The sequence below is a fragment of the Thalassophryne amazonica genome, chromosome 8 (genome assembly GCF_902500255.1).
Source record: "Thalassophryne amazonica chromosome 8, fThaAma1.1, whole genome shotgun sequence".
Taxonomy (NCBI): domain Eukaryota; kingdom Metazoa; phylum Chordata; class Actinopteri; order Batrachoidiformes; family Batrachoididae; genus Thalassophryne; species Thalassophryne amazonica.
This window is the reverse complement of record NC_047110.1, coordinates 48,004,202-48,019,046: the sequence shown is the minus strand read 5'-3', so window position 1 is coordinate 48,019,046 and position 14,845 is coordinate 48,004,202. Positions and strand designations below refer to the sequence as shown.

The window sequence follows — 14,845 nt, the reverse complement described above, 5'->3', positions numbered from 1 at the left end:
TTTGTCAACTGGTTCTTGAGATATTGCGCTAATGGTGCGTTTACACATAAGCAAGACATGTTATGAATGTCATTTTTATGTCATTCGTGACACATTCCTGACATTCTTAATGTGACTTAACGCATCTGAATAGGTTTCTTAATAGTGCGTGTTGCTGCGTGATATTCTTGATATTCGTGGAGCATGTTTTTGCCTGTCAAAAAATCTTCCACGAATGTCACACACCACCCTCATTTCATCTCGCGTTGTGGAGGTTGCAACTGAGCGTGTTGATCCATCTTGAGTATTGATCCTTAATAGAACATGACAATGTTTGTAGTGGTTCCTGTGATGGTTAAAAACTGTCAAGTTTTGACACCACTTGTAACGCGGCGTCACATTTCACTGCGCGCCACGACACATCAGTTTTCTGTCACGTGCACACAATTAAACTCGGCTCCACAGCGTTCAGTTTGATGCAGTATGCCGAAGAGGAACAGTGACACGAAGTCAGCCAAGTGTCGTTCCACAGTTCCTGCTGAAGCTCCTCAGGACGCACCTGCAGGTGTTCCACCTGCTGTTGTAATCGACGAGCCGGAGAATGAGTCTGAGCCAGAGGAACCAGAGGAGACTCACGTGCAGCCAGACATCTCTGCACCTCCTCCAGTCCGGCGGAGGAAGAAGCGCGCACACAATTAAACCCTGCTGCACCGCATTCAGTTTGATTGCTGACACCACGTCGGCTAAAAGTCTCATTTCAGTGCTCTTCAGCGCTCTCCTGCAGGTGTTCCAACTGCTGCATGCGCCTGATGTTTGGGAAAATGCGCGAGACACGAGCCGCATGAAGCCACACATCTGGCTCTGTCCGTCTCCTCCTCCTATCTGCGCCACTCCATGGCACAGAGCCCAACTACGCATGCAGTCACAAAGTTCTTCTGAAAAACTGGAGCGATCTGAATTTGGTTGGTTGAATATGGGTGTGTGTGTGTGGAAACAATTCACCTCGTTCACAACGTGACAGAACTTAACGATGCACTGTTACGCGCAATAGTGCACCATAGTGCACAACAACGCAGAACATTATTCTTGACCGTGCGTAATGGTTCCTGATAATTCTCCAGCAATACGTGCCATTAATCGTAACGTGTGGTAAAAGGTTGCAGCAGTTCCTGAGGACACCTGACGACTCTGCCCCGAATCATCACATTCGTGATTAGCAGCCAAGAATGTGTACTTCGTGGCATTCGTGACTTGTCGTTAAGTGTAAATGCAGCATAACAAGGTTGGCAATAACAATATCTTGCTGTGACCCCGAAATTGACCCCAAGGTCACTGTAATCGACTGGTGTTGGGGGATCACCCAACTAACTAACAGGGTTAATAAATGGAATAGTTTTGACTGTGTTGCATGCTTGGTCTCCAAAGTAAAAGGTTGAACAACGTCAACGTCCATTGGATTCTATGACATGTGACATATGTTACGCCGTAACAAGTACAACACGTGGTGCAAACTATTCCTTTTTAAAACCCTATTAACTCAACCAATAATTTTCACCACTTTTTACCAAAATTGAAGCAAATTTAACTTTTGACCCCTGTACAACCTGAAATTGACCTTTGTCACCATTCTTGCCAGTCTGACCATCACCTCTTAGGGGAGGTGATGGTCTAGTGGTTAAGCATTGAGCTTGAGACCAGAAGATCCTCAGTTCAAATCCCAGCCTGACCGGATAATCACTAAGGGCCCTTGGGAAAGATCCTTAATCCCCTAGTTGCTCATGGTGTGTCGTGGGCGCCTTGCATAATGGCAGCCTGACATCGGCGTGAATGTGAGGCATTGATGTGTAAAGTGCTTTGAGCATCTGCTGCAGATAGAAAAGTGCTATATAAATGCAGTCCATTTACTTACCCCATAACATTCAGTCATAGATAGTCCAAACTATACCTTTTGACCACACAATAATGTGGTATAATTTTCAATGTGATTGGAACATTTTTAAATTTTGATCCCTGTGTAATTCTTCAGTTGATCCCTAACTGGCCACTGAAAATTCAAGTGGCCAGTCAGTCTGTTTTCTTTTTTTTTTCTTTTTTTTATTACCCAAAATAGTAATGTCTTATTAGTATTTGTGCTGAATTTGGTGCTTGCATCACCATTTGAAGGATTCCTCTGGAACTATTCTGTTATCTGCTACACTAAAAAGATGGAATAAAAGTTTAAATTAAATATTTAATGAACCTGATGTGAAGAGGCTCTGTGGTTCAGGGTCATGGGCCAATCAGAACTGCCTCGTGGGGAGCTGGGGAAGGGTGGAAGGCCCGCAGGGAGAGGGTTAGGGTGTCTGAAGTTACTGTTGTCTGAAAAGAGTGACTGAGACTCAGCTGCTGCACCCTCAAAGGGTGAACGGGCTGTGAGGTCTGACATGCTGATGGGCACCACTAAGCTGGGTTTGGTTAAACCCGGAGGAGGGGAGGGGGAGTCACTGCTGGGTATCTGAAAAGAGAGAACAAATGTGAGAACATCATCCTTACACTTGAATCGAGTACAGCAGCATTCAGACAAGCAAACTTTCTGACCTGTTGTAAAGTCTCTCCGTTCACCAAGCCAACTGTCTCTGATGGTTTATCACTGGGACTGAAGAAAGACAGATACACTGTTGTGCTTTTGAGACCTTAAGAAATATCTTGCTAAATAAATAATTGTTGTATAACAGTTGACCCATACTCCTTAGAAGTGGCCAAAATTACCTGTTACTGTCACAATTAGATGAGAAGGGGGACAAGGCAGAATGCTGGCCAGGACCCAGCTCTGCATCTAGTCCATCTGAAGTAAGAACTTCTTGGTCTAGATAGCAGTCTAGCAGTGGAGGGGACTTGCGGTCCTCTGATAGCCCGTTGGCCAGTTTGCTATGCCCCGACAGCATTGGCCACCCATCTTTGCCATTGCTATTGCTGGTTCTGTTACAAAACCACAGACAAATCCACCATCATCTGACTGCACCAAAATTAAACCAAACATTTTATTAATGAGATAAAAATTACTTTTTTGTAAGGAAAGTACCTCTGTGCAGAGCTGGATTTACTCTTCGACTTTTCTGTTCCACATGTGGGGGGTTGTAGAAAGCTAGGATTAATTTTATAGAGGTCTTGGAGAAGTTTCTGCTCATACTCCTGGTGTTTCCCCGCCTAAAGAAAAGTGACACGATGACAAAATTAACCCAAATGAAGCCATTAACACACACACACACACACACACACACACACACACACACACACACACACACACACACACACACACACACACACACACACACACACAACGTAGTGGTGGGAAAAGGTCTATCATTTTGGGAAGTGGGATAAACATCACCTGCATCTCTTCTTTAGTAAAGCTAGCTGCTTCATCCCCAGCTCATGTAGATACATACAATCGGGTTTGGGACACTGCATACTTTTGAGGAAGTAACTGCAGTATTTTGTTGTGCCTAAAGAAGCCTGTAATAGAACAACAGAAATAAAACTTAGCACAATTATATAATGCTATGTAAAATGTATTATATAAACCTTACAGACCATTACATCCCCAATTTAACCCATTAAAGTCAGAATCCTAGGTACCAGCCCATCATCATGAACGTAGCATTTGCAAAATTTTACAATGACTGTTGCTTAACAAACTGACAACATATGAATATCTGTAGAAAGCATGTTTTTAAATAGGATAAAATAAGCCCAAGAACATTATACAATGCAGTAATCCCAAGAAAAATAGAGCACAATACAACACAAGATAGCCTCGAGGGTAAAACAATTTTTCAACTTTTTGTTGTTACTTGTGGGAGAGTTTTCAATTTTAAAGAACTTCTCTGTAATTTGACAAGAGACCAGCAGATTTACAGCTTGGTTTCTCATTTCATTTCATTTAATAGATAGATTGCTCATAACCAATTCCATGGTATGGAGCACAAACACCAACTTCTGCTTAAACAAGGCAATGGGTCCACTTTCCCGTGTTTAAAATATATATAAAATTAAGGATGTGATAAAGGAGATACAACTGAATAGCATAAAGAAGAAGCTGATGACAAAGGTTTCTTAATGGCAAAGTGTTAGAATTTGCCTCTTTTTGTAGCAAAAATAAGTTCTTGCAAATTCTGCGCAAAAACACAAACAATGGTGCCAAATTTTTTTTTCCATTTTGTTCAACAAATTGTGCTTCAGAGTAGAGAAGCTTGAATCTTCGACTGGACTGGGTTGCTTGATGTGAGGACGTTTCGCTTCAAATCACAGAAGCTTCCTCAGCTAAAATTCTTGCTCTGGTAGTCTGACTTCTGTCTTGACTCTTGTAGAGAAGAATAAACCAGAAACCAACAAAAGCTGGAGTTTTTAACCTAACCAAACCCCTTCTACCGAGAGGCCGACTGCTATAGGCTAGTGACTAAACAATAGTTCTAATTAGCACCTATTGTGCTCCAGTTAGCACTCTCCTAATGATGGGATGGAAGCCTCCCCTGATGGCTCCCTTGACGACTCTCCTGATGATGTGAATGACTCATTACCATTAACAAAAGACTGAAACTGCTTTGACCTGAGTACCCCATTGTAAACAGGGGACAAAGCGTGTCTGAGACCCGCCCCCCGGTTAAGGCTGGGTTTCAACTGTTTTACAAAGAATGCTTCCTTGACACTTCTCTCAAACCATTTCTTCTCTCTGGCTAAGATTTTAACTTCCTTGTCCTCAAACGTGTGGTTAGTGTCTTTCAGGTGGAGATGAACTGCAGACTGAGGTCCACTGGTGACCTCTCTGCGGTGCTGGTATAGCCTCTTGTTTAAAGGTTGCTTAGTCTCACCTATGTAGTGTTCATTACAGTTTTCCTGACATCTGATATAATACACTACATTGCTGTTTGTAACTAGGGATCCTGTCCTTAGGAGTGCTAACTAGAGCACAATAGGTGCTAATTAGAACTATTGTTTAGTCACTAGCCTATAGCAGTCAGCCTCTCGGTAGGAGGGGTCTGGTTAGGTTAAAAACTCCAGCTTTTGTTGGCTTCTGGTTTATTCTTCTCTACAAGAGTCAAGACAGAAGTCAGACTACCAGAGCAAGAATTTTAGCTGAGGAAGGTTCTGTGATTTGAAGCGAAACGTCCTCACGTCAAGCAATCCAGTCCTGTCGAAGATTCAAGCTTCTCTACTATGGAAACCACCTGGACAACTGAGCCTACACAGAAACATTGTTCGTCAGCGTCCTATCCAAGGCATAGCCTGATAGAACGCCGATTGCTGGGATAGGCTCCACCTCCCCACGACTCAATCTTGGATAAGCGGTTGAAGATCTGTGTGTGTGTGTGTGTGTGGTTACATATTTAAAAATCTTAAAAAAGGCAAAACAGACCCATCTTGTGTTCCTGAAATCATTCTAAAAAGATAACTTCAATTAAAATCCTGTTTTTTGTCTATTTACATCATTGTTTAACCTGAAAATGTCAAAACCTGAAGATGACTCACTTTACTGAAACCATAGAAACACTTCTTTTAGTTGGCATAATGTAAACGACAACTTTTCCTTCATGAGCGAGACTTTAATTCTGGGAATTTCATTAAAGCAAAAATTGGTAACACCTATAGGTCATCAGGTCAAAGGTTTAAATTTTTTTTTTTTTTTTTTTTAAAGTCAAACAACAATAAAAAGTTTTAAAATTGATTTTTTTTTAACCATTAGTTTTTTTTGAGTGTGTTTTAATTGTGGTCATACACAAAAAATGGCACTTAAAACAAATACTACTTTGGGTAATTCTTACCTTGAGTGTTCTACCATCAACAACTACATTGTTCACACATTGTATTGCTCTTAATGCATCTTCAGATCGTATGTAAGTGACGTAAGCGCTGGCACTCGGCCCCTGCAAGACCAGAAAATTAAAGTCTACACCACAATCACTTTAAAGCAGGCTATTATAACGATCAACATCAAAGCCGTTAATAAAGTTGTTTCATATTATGTTTGTAACGACCTTTTCTCCACTCTAGTGAATTTTTTCGTCAAACAATTTACATTCTAACACAATTACATACACCTACAAACAAACAAGATGTGAAACCTGGGAACTGTCATTATATTTGCTGCATGCGAAAGAATTCTACCAAGATACAGTGACATGAAAAACAGCTTGATAAGTTAGGTTTTACACAACTCCACCCCCCACTCCCCCAATATACCAAAAATTGTAACAGAATTCAGGCTTCTCAAAATAAAAAAATGTTAAGGAAAATTTGCCAAAAGGTAAATTTTATCGCAAGTCCGTGTTGGAAGTCTCACGGGACATGTTGTGACATGCCCAGCTCTCCACAATTTCTCGGATAGTCACTCGACTAAAAAGCCACCGAAAGCCGTCTGAATCTTCTGAGTGGTGTTTGACCTAACGCCATTGCGGCTTCGTCCCGACGCGCGAATGCCTCTGCACGTCTTTCATTACAAAATCTCCTGTTAACAGTGGAATCTGACAAAAAATGGCTGATGTCCACCTTTTCTGCCATTTCTCTGGTAGTCACACGACGTCCCGGATCAACACAGCCTTCACTTTGGAAATGATCTGGCTATTTCAGCCTGTCGATGGCTGCTCGAAGCGCGGCGCGCCCTCAGCTGCTGTGGGCCTTCTTTAATCTGGTTGTAATGCTCCTTAATCTGTGTGATGCCCATAGGATTTTCACCGAAAGCCATCTGAATTTTCTGAATGGTTTCCACCTGGCTGTCTCACACAGTTTCTTGAAAAATTTGATGCAGCGCTGCTCCAGCCGTTCAGATTTTCCTGACAATGAAAATTCGACGAGAGGGGTGGACCAGTGCTCAAAGCCTGCCCACAGGCGAATGACACAACCGACAGGCGTGAAAAAACTCACGCATGCGCACAAAGGTTCAAGCTTGGCTGATGCAGGTGCACGATTCAAATCCATATAGTTTTTGCAAAAAATAAAAAGGTCCGATACTTTTCTAATAGACCTCATATACTTGCAGCAGAAAACCAAAATACAAATAGACTGTGCACAGAGCTGAGCAAAACTCTTTAGTACTACTGCACTGGCATCAAGCAACTTACACAAAGTTACAGACTTTCATTCCTTAACTTCCATAATAAAGACTCAAGATGAGCAGTGTTGGTACCATAGGGCACATACATTAAGAATATTTGATTTTCAGAGGCTCTCTCATCCATTTTTGAAAATAAAATAGTCTTGGATCTCATAATTATTAAAGTAGTCATATTGTACCAAATCACTTTTTAGCTACCTTTCACATTTTCATGGCTTTAATATTTAATCTTCAACATCCCACAGACAGTCTGCAGATTTAAACAATTTATGTCACAGCTTGTGACCTCTGCAAGATATGCAACAGAACTACAGTGGGGTAATAAAAAGTATTCAGTCAGCCCCTGATTGTGCAGGTTTTCCTACTTAGAAAGATGAGAGAGGTCTGTAATTTTCAACATAGGTACACTTCAACTATGAGAGACAAAATGAGAAAAAAAAAAAATCCAGGAAATCACATTGTAGGATTTTTAAAGAATTTAATTGTAAACCATGGTGGACAATAAGTATTTGGTCACCCACAAACAAGCAAGATTTCTGGCTCTCACAGACCTGTAACTTCTTGTTTAAAAAGCTTTTCTGTCCTCCACCTGTTACCTGTATTAATGGCATCTGATGGAACTCATTATCTGTATGAAAGGCACCTATCCACAGCCCCAAACAGTCAGACTCCAAACTCAACCATGGCCAAGACCTAAGAGCTGTCGAAGGAACCAGGAAGAAAATTGTAAATGTGCACCAGGCTGGGAAGAGTGAGTCTACAATAGTCAAGCAGGTTGGTATGAATAAATCAACTGTGGGAGCAATTGTAAGAAAATGGAAGACATACAAGACCATTGATAATCTCCCTCGATTTGGGGCTCCACGCAAGATGTCATCCCGTGGTCAAAATGATCATGAGAACGGTGAACAAAAATCCCAGGAGGGACCTGATGAAGGATCTGCAGAGAGCTGGGACCAAAGTAACAAAGGCTACACACTATGCAAAGAGGGACTCAAATCCTGCAGTGCCAGGAGTAACCCCCTGCTTAAACCAGTACGTGTCCAGGCCCTTCTGAAGTTTGCCAGAGAGCATATGGATGATCCAGAAGAGGATTGGGAGAATATCATGTGGTCAGATGAAACCAAAATAGAATTTTTTAGTAGAAACTCAACTAGTCATGTTTGGAGGAAGACGAATGCTGAGTTGCATCCCAAGAACACCATATCTACTGTGAAGAATGGGGGTGGAAACATCATGTTTGGGGCTGTTCTTCTGCAAAGGGGACAGGACGACTGATCTGTGTTAAGGGAATAATGAACGTGGGCATGTATCATGAGATTTTAAGCTAAAACCTCCTTCCATCAGTGACAGCACTGAAGACACAACATGGCTGGGTCTTCCAGCATGACAATGATCCCAAACACACCGCTCGGGCAACGAAGAAATGGCTCAGTAAAAAGAATTTCAAGGTCCTGGAGTGGCCAAGCCAGTCTCCAGACCTCAACCCCATAGAAAATTTGTGGAGGGAGTTGAAAGTCCATGTTGCCCAGCGACAGCCCCAAAACATCACTGCTCTAGAGGAGCTCTGCATGGAGGAATGGGGCCAAAATACAAGCTACAGTGTGTGCAAACCTGGTGAAGACTTACAGGAAACGTTTGACCTCTGTCATTGCCAACAAAGATTATGTTACAAAGTATTGAGGTGAACTTTTGTTATTGACCAAATACTTATTTTCCACCATAATTTACAAATAAATTCTTTAAAAATCCTACAATGTGATTTCCTGGATTTTTTTTTTCCTCATTTTGTTTCTCATAGTTGAAGAGTACCTATGATGAAAATTATAGACCTATCTCATCTAAGTAGGAGAACTTGCACAATTAGGGGCTGACTAAGTACTTTTTTGCCCCAGTGTACAACTCCACCAACACTGTCTACAGTGCGGTTGGGGAGCTGTTGACCCTGACTGGGGATGTTGTCGGGCGGTGGAAGGAATACTTCGAGGATCTCCTCAATCTCATCGTCACGTCATCCGAAGAGGAAGCAGAGACTGGGGACTCAGAGGCAGACTCATCCATCACCCAGGCCGAAATCAGTTGCTTGAGCTGCTGCCCCCGTGACCCGACCTCAGATGAAGCGGAAGAAAATGGATGGATGGAAGGATGTACACCTCCTTCACCCACCCACACAGACACTTCCTCAGTGGCCCAGGAATACAGTTCTACCCCCACCACCACATTTTAAAACTACACATTGTAGTGCAGCAATAAATTGCACTCACTATGTTCATGATGCGGCATTTTGCAAAGTTCACAGACTGACTGGGGTTTCGTCTGAGGTCCTGCAGATACTGTAAAGGCCCATCATGGTGACAAAAAGTACAGAAACTGAAAGAAAGACTCTTGATTAACACTCCTGTCTACACCAATGGTCGTGAACTTCAGGTAATCACCAAAAGAAAAGCAGCAGCAGAAATGGAATTCTTCCACTAGGTATCTGGGCTTACACTCAGGGACAGGGTGAAATGCTCAAATATCTGACAGGGACTCTGAGTAGAGCCGCTGCTTCTTCACACTGAAAAAAGCCAGCTGAGATGATTTGCGCATTTGGAGAGGATGCTCCCTGGCCATCTTTCTAGGGAGATCTTCAATGCACATCAAACTGGCAGGAGGCCCTGGGAAAGACTCAGGACACACTGGAGGGATTATACTTCCCACCTGGCTGGGGAACACCTTGGGATCTAACTGGAAGAGATACAGGACTTGGCAGAGGTTAAAGAAGTGTGGGATGAACTGCTTGGCCGTCTGCTGCCACTGCAACACAGCTCTGAATTAAGCGGCAGGATATATATATACTCAACAAAAATATAAATGCAACACTTTTGGTTTTGCTCCCATTTTGTATGAGATGAACTCAAAGATCTAAAACTTTTTCCACATACACAATATCACCATTTCCCTCAAATATTGTTCACAAACCAGTCGAAATCTGTGATAGTGAGCACTTCTCCTTTGCTGAGATAATCCATCCCACCTCACAGGTGTGCCATACCAAGATGCTGATTAGACACCATGATTAGTGCACTTGTATGCCTTAGACTGCCCACAATAAAAGGCCACTCTGAAAGGTGCAGTTTTGTTTTATTTGGGGGGGATACCAGTCAGTATCTGGTGTGACCACCATTTGCCTCATGCAGTGCAACACATCTCCTTCGCATCATCCATGAAGAGAACACCTCTCCAACGTGCCAAACACCAGCGAATGTGAGCATTTGCCCACTCAAGTCGGTTACGACGACGAACTGGAGCCAGGTCGAGACCCTGATGAGGACGACGAGCATGCAGATGAGCTTCCCTGAGACAGTTTCTGACAGTTTGTGCAGAATTTCTTTGGTTATGCAAACCGATTGTTTCAGCAGCTGTCCGAGTGGCTGGTCTCAGATGATCTTGGAGGTGAACATGCTGGATGTGGAGGTCCTGGGCTGGTGTGGTTACACGTGGTCTGCGGTTGTGAGGCTGGTTGGATGTACTGCCAAATTCTCTGAAACGCCTTTGGAGACGACTTATGGTAGAGACATGAACATTCAATACACGAGCAACAGCTCTGGTTGACATTCCTGCTGTCAGCATGCCAATTGCACGCTCCCTCAAATCTTGCGACATCTGTGGCATTGTGCTGTGTGATAAAACTGCACCTTTCAAAGTGGCCTTTTATTGTGGACAGTCTAAGGCACACCTGTGCACTAATCATGGTGTCTAATCAGCATTTTGATATGGCACACCTGTGAGGTGGGATGGATTATCTCAGCAAAGGAGAAGTGCTCACTATCACAGATTTCGACTGGTTTGTGAACAATATTTGAGGGAAATGGTGATATTGTGTATGTGGAAAAAGTTTTAGATCTTTGAGTTCATCTCATACAAAATGGGAGCAAAACCAAAAGTGTTGCGTATATATATATATATATACACTCAACAAAAATATAAACGCAACACTTTTGTTTTTGCTCCCATTTTGTATGAGATGAACTCAAAGATCTAAAACTTTTTCCACATACACAATATCACCATTTCCCTCAAATATTGTTCACAAACCAGTCTAAATCTGTGATAGTGAGCACTTCTCCTTTGCTGAGATAATCCATCCCACCTCACAGGTGTGCCATACCAAGATGCTGATTAGACACCATGATTAGTGCACAGGTGTGCCTTAGACTGTCCACAATAAAAGGCCACTCTGAAAGGTGCAGTTTTATCACACAGCACAATGCCATAGATGTCACAAGATTTGAGGGAGCGTGCAATTGGCATGCTGACAGCAGGAATGTCAACCAGAGCTGTTGCTCGTGTATTGAATGTTCATTTCTCTACCATAAGCCGTCTCCAAAGGCGTTTCAGAGAATTTGGCAGTACATCCAACCAGCCTCACAACCGCAGACCACGTGTAACCACACCAGCCCAGGACCTCCACATCCAGCATGTTCACCTCCAAGATCATCTGAGACCAGCCACTCGGACAGCTGCTGAAACAATCGGTTTGCATAACCAAAGAATTTCTGCACAAACTGTCAGAAACTGTCTCAGGGAAGCTCATCTGCATGCTCGTCGTCCTCATCGGGGTCTCGACCTGACTCCAGTTCATCGCCATAACCGACTTGAGTGGGTAAATGCTCACATTCACTGGCGTTTGGCACGTTGGAGAGGTGTTCTCTTCACAGATGATGCCAAGGAGATGTGTTGCACTGCATGAGGCAAATGGTGGTCACACCAGATACTGACTGGTATCCCCCCTCAATAAAACAAAACTGCACCTTTCAGAGTGGCCTTTTATTGTGGACAGTCTAAGGCACACCTGTGCACTAATCATGGTGTCTAATCAGCATCTTGATATGGCACACCTGTGAGGTGGGATGGATTATCTCAGCAAAGGAGAAGTGCTCACTATCACAGATTTAGACTGGTTTGTGAACAATATTTGAGGGAAATGGTGATATTGTGTATGTGGAAAAAGTTTTAGCTCTTTGAGTTCATCTCATACAAAATAGGAGCAAAACCAAAAGTGTTGCATTTATATTTTTGTTGAGTATATATATATATATATATATATATATATATATATATATATATATATATATATATATATATATATATATATATATATATGTGTGTGTGTGTGGCTTCACGGCATTGCTTTGCACCATGCAGACCAACATGGAGGTGGTTTTGTGCCGCGCCATGAGCGGCACGGTGGCGCATTCCTCCGCTCCTCTTTCCATGACAAAAACTCCTGTAACAGTGGAATGTGCCGTTCATTTCCAAACTGGACACTCTGTTGATCCGGGACATTGCGACAGACGTGCGGAGGAATTCCGCGCGTCGCGGTGGAGCTGCATGGCGCAAAGCAACGCCGTGATGAAGCCTCACAGGACATGTTGGGGCATGTCCAACTCATGCACAATTTCTCGGATAGTCACATGACTGAAAAGCCACCGAAAGCCGTCTTTAAGCCATCTGAAAGACGTCCTGTGAGACCAACACGGAGGTGGTTTTGTGCTGCGCCGTGAGTGGCATGGTGGCGCATCCCTCCGCTCCTCTTTCCATGAAAAAAACTCCTGTAACAGTGGAATGTGCCGAAAAAGTACTGATGTCCACGTCTTCTGCCATTGTTGTGTAAGTGAGACGATCCCGGATCAACAAAGCCTTCACACTGGAAATGATCTGGTTGTTTCAGCCTGTCGATCGGCGCTCGGAGTGCGCCGCGCTCTCAGCCGCTGTGGGCGGTCTTTAAACCGGCTGGAGCACTCCTTAATCTGTGTAATCCCCATAAAATCATCCCTGAAAGCCATCTGAATTTTCTGAATGGTGTCCACCTGGAGGTCTCTCAGTTTCTGGAAAAATTTTGATGCAGCGAAGCTCCAAATCGTTCAGACATTTTATTCGCAATAAAAATCCGATGAGAGGGGTGGACCACTGCTCACACAAAGCCTGCTCACAGGCGAATGACACAACCGACAGGTGTGAAAAAACTCACGCATTCGAATGAAGGTTCAAGCTTGGTTGATGCAATCACATGATTCAAATCCATATGGTTTTTGAAAAAAAATAAAAAGGTCGGATACTTTTCTAACAGACCTCGTGTACACACACACACACACACACACACTAAATGACTGTATTGCTCATTTTAAATAACGTGTAAGAATTTGAACCAAAGTGAGTCAGAATATGTTGAAGTCTACTAATTTACCACTAGGATGCTGATGCAGGGCACACTTTTCCTACTGTTCTCTGCAATGCTGAAAGAATTGGAAAACGCCATCTTCTAGTTGACACATCTTCCATTTGTTTTATTAAAGAGATGATGCAAGAAAATTAATATATTTTAACCATGGATAATTAGAAATACATTATTTTAAAAGTAACAAGTACTCATACAGTGAGAAAGAAGAAATATGGAAAAATAAATAAAATAAAGAGGCATTGACAATCATTTTATAATTACATTGAGGTGCCCATACTTATGCTTTAGATTATTTAAGCTTTGATATTTTTATAGAACTTGCATCATGAGGCAGATTTGTTTTCAATGAGTTTAAAAGTCAAAATTTTAGACAATACAGAAGCACGAATTCTTTTTGATGTCAAATACTTTATCAAACATATTTATAGTGTGTAAAATCCCAATACATAAAATATATACACTAGTGATGGGACGAACAACACTGGTGTGTCAGCACTGTGCCGAGCACACAAGAGTGAAACCATGTATCGGTGCGTGTATTGCTTAAAGAAAAAAAAAAATCATGTGACTGATACAGGAAACAAACTATCGACATGTTGCGTATTTGTTGGATGGAGTTTTGCTGTTGGACTTCGATTTTTGCTTGCCCTCACCTTGTTCCACTGACTTCATGGATCGTTCAAAGAGGTTTACCCCAGTCTGGAATAAGTATGATTTTCTGATGCCAAATAAGGTAAATCTTTTCTCCATTGGGCATTGTTTACAGTTATTTTTTCAATTAAATATGTTTGTACTCCTTTCTGGTAAGAGGTTTGAATTGTTTTCGGATAAATTAACGTTTTATTTTATTGTAGGTGAAGTGTCGGCTCTGCTCCACAGAGCTATCTTATCTTACATCAATAAGAGCACTTCATCAATGCTGAGGCATTATAGAGCTCGGCATGGCAATGCGGAATTGGCAGATACTCGTGTGAGTACCCTAGGTAAATTTTAACTCTGAATTTTATTACAGACAGATCTGCTATATTCTACATAACAACTCAGTTTAGCATTTACACAAACAAGGTTTTAAGAAAAGTTTAAACTCTTCTCATGAACAGCTTAACTCGACACAAATTCAGTACATGAAATTATTCAATGATGAGATCATATTTTAAATAAAGGCCAGGCCATTGAATATTTCACAGACTGATGTTGGGTTTGCTCATGTTACCTTTTCCATCTTATTTTCGTTTTATTTACCTGAAACGATTTTATAACTACTGCAGGGGTCACTATAGAGTGAACAACACAGTGTCAATACAGTGCCGACACAGTTTGTGTAGTGTGTCAATACACTCCTTGAAGTATCATCATCCCATCACTAATATACACACTGAAAAACCGTGAGAGTTCATTCTGGCAATTTCTGTCTCACCTGTGAACCTGCGTAAGATGTACTATTGTTGATGACCACTTTATGGATTTTCCCAAACCTCCCAAAATATTCTGGCCGTTTTAGGACCTGTGAACACAGTACGGGGGATAAATCCACTGAAAAATTATGTCAACAA

The 14,845-nt window shown here is 42.1% G+C and overlaps 1 protein-coding gene across 1 annotated transcript in view; it reads right to left on the bottom strand.

Moving 5' to 3' along the window:
* The window catches only part of cnot4a (CCR4-NOT transcription complex, subunit 4a), a 69,435-nt gene that overhangs the window by 12,096 nt on the left and 42,494 nt on the right, over window positions 1–14,845 (bottom strand). The window contains 9 exon segments of the mRNA XM_034176138.1: window positions 2,219–2,248; window positions 2,251–2,473; window positions 2,557–2,614; window positions 2,728–2,937; window positions 3,041–3,165; window positions 3,350–3,390; window positions 3,393–3,474; window positions 5,781–5,882; window positions 14,710–14,796. Of these exon segments, the coding sequence (XP_034032029.1) occupies window positions 2,219–2,248; window positions 2,251–2,473; window positions 2,557–2,614; window positions 2,728–2,937; window positions 3,041–3,165; window positions 3,350–3,390; window positions 3,393–3,474; window positions 5,781–5,882; window positions 14,710–14,796 (958 nt within the window).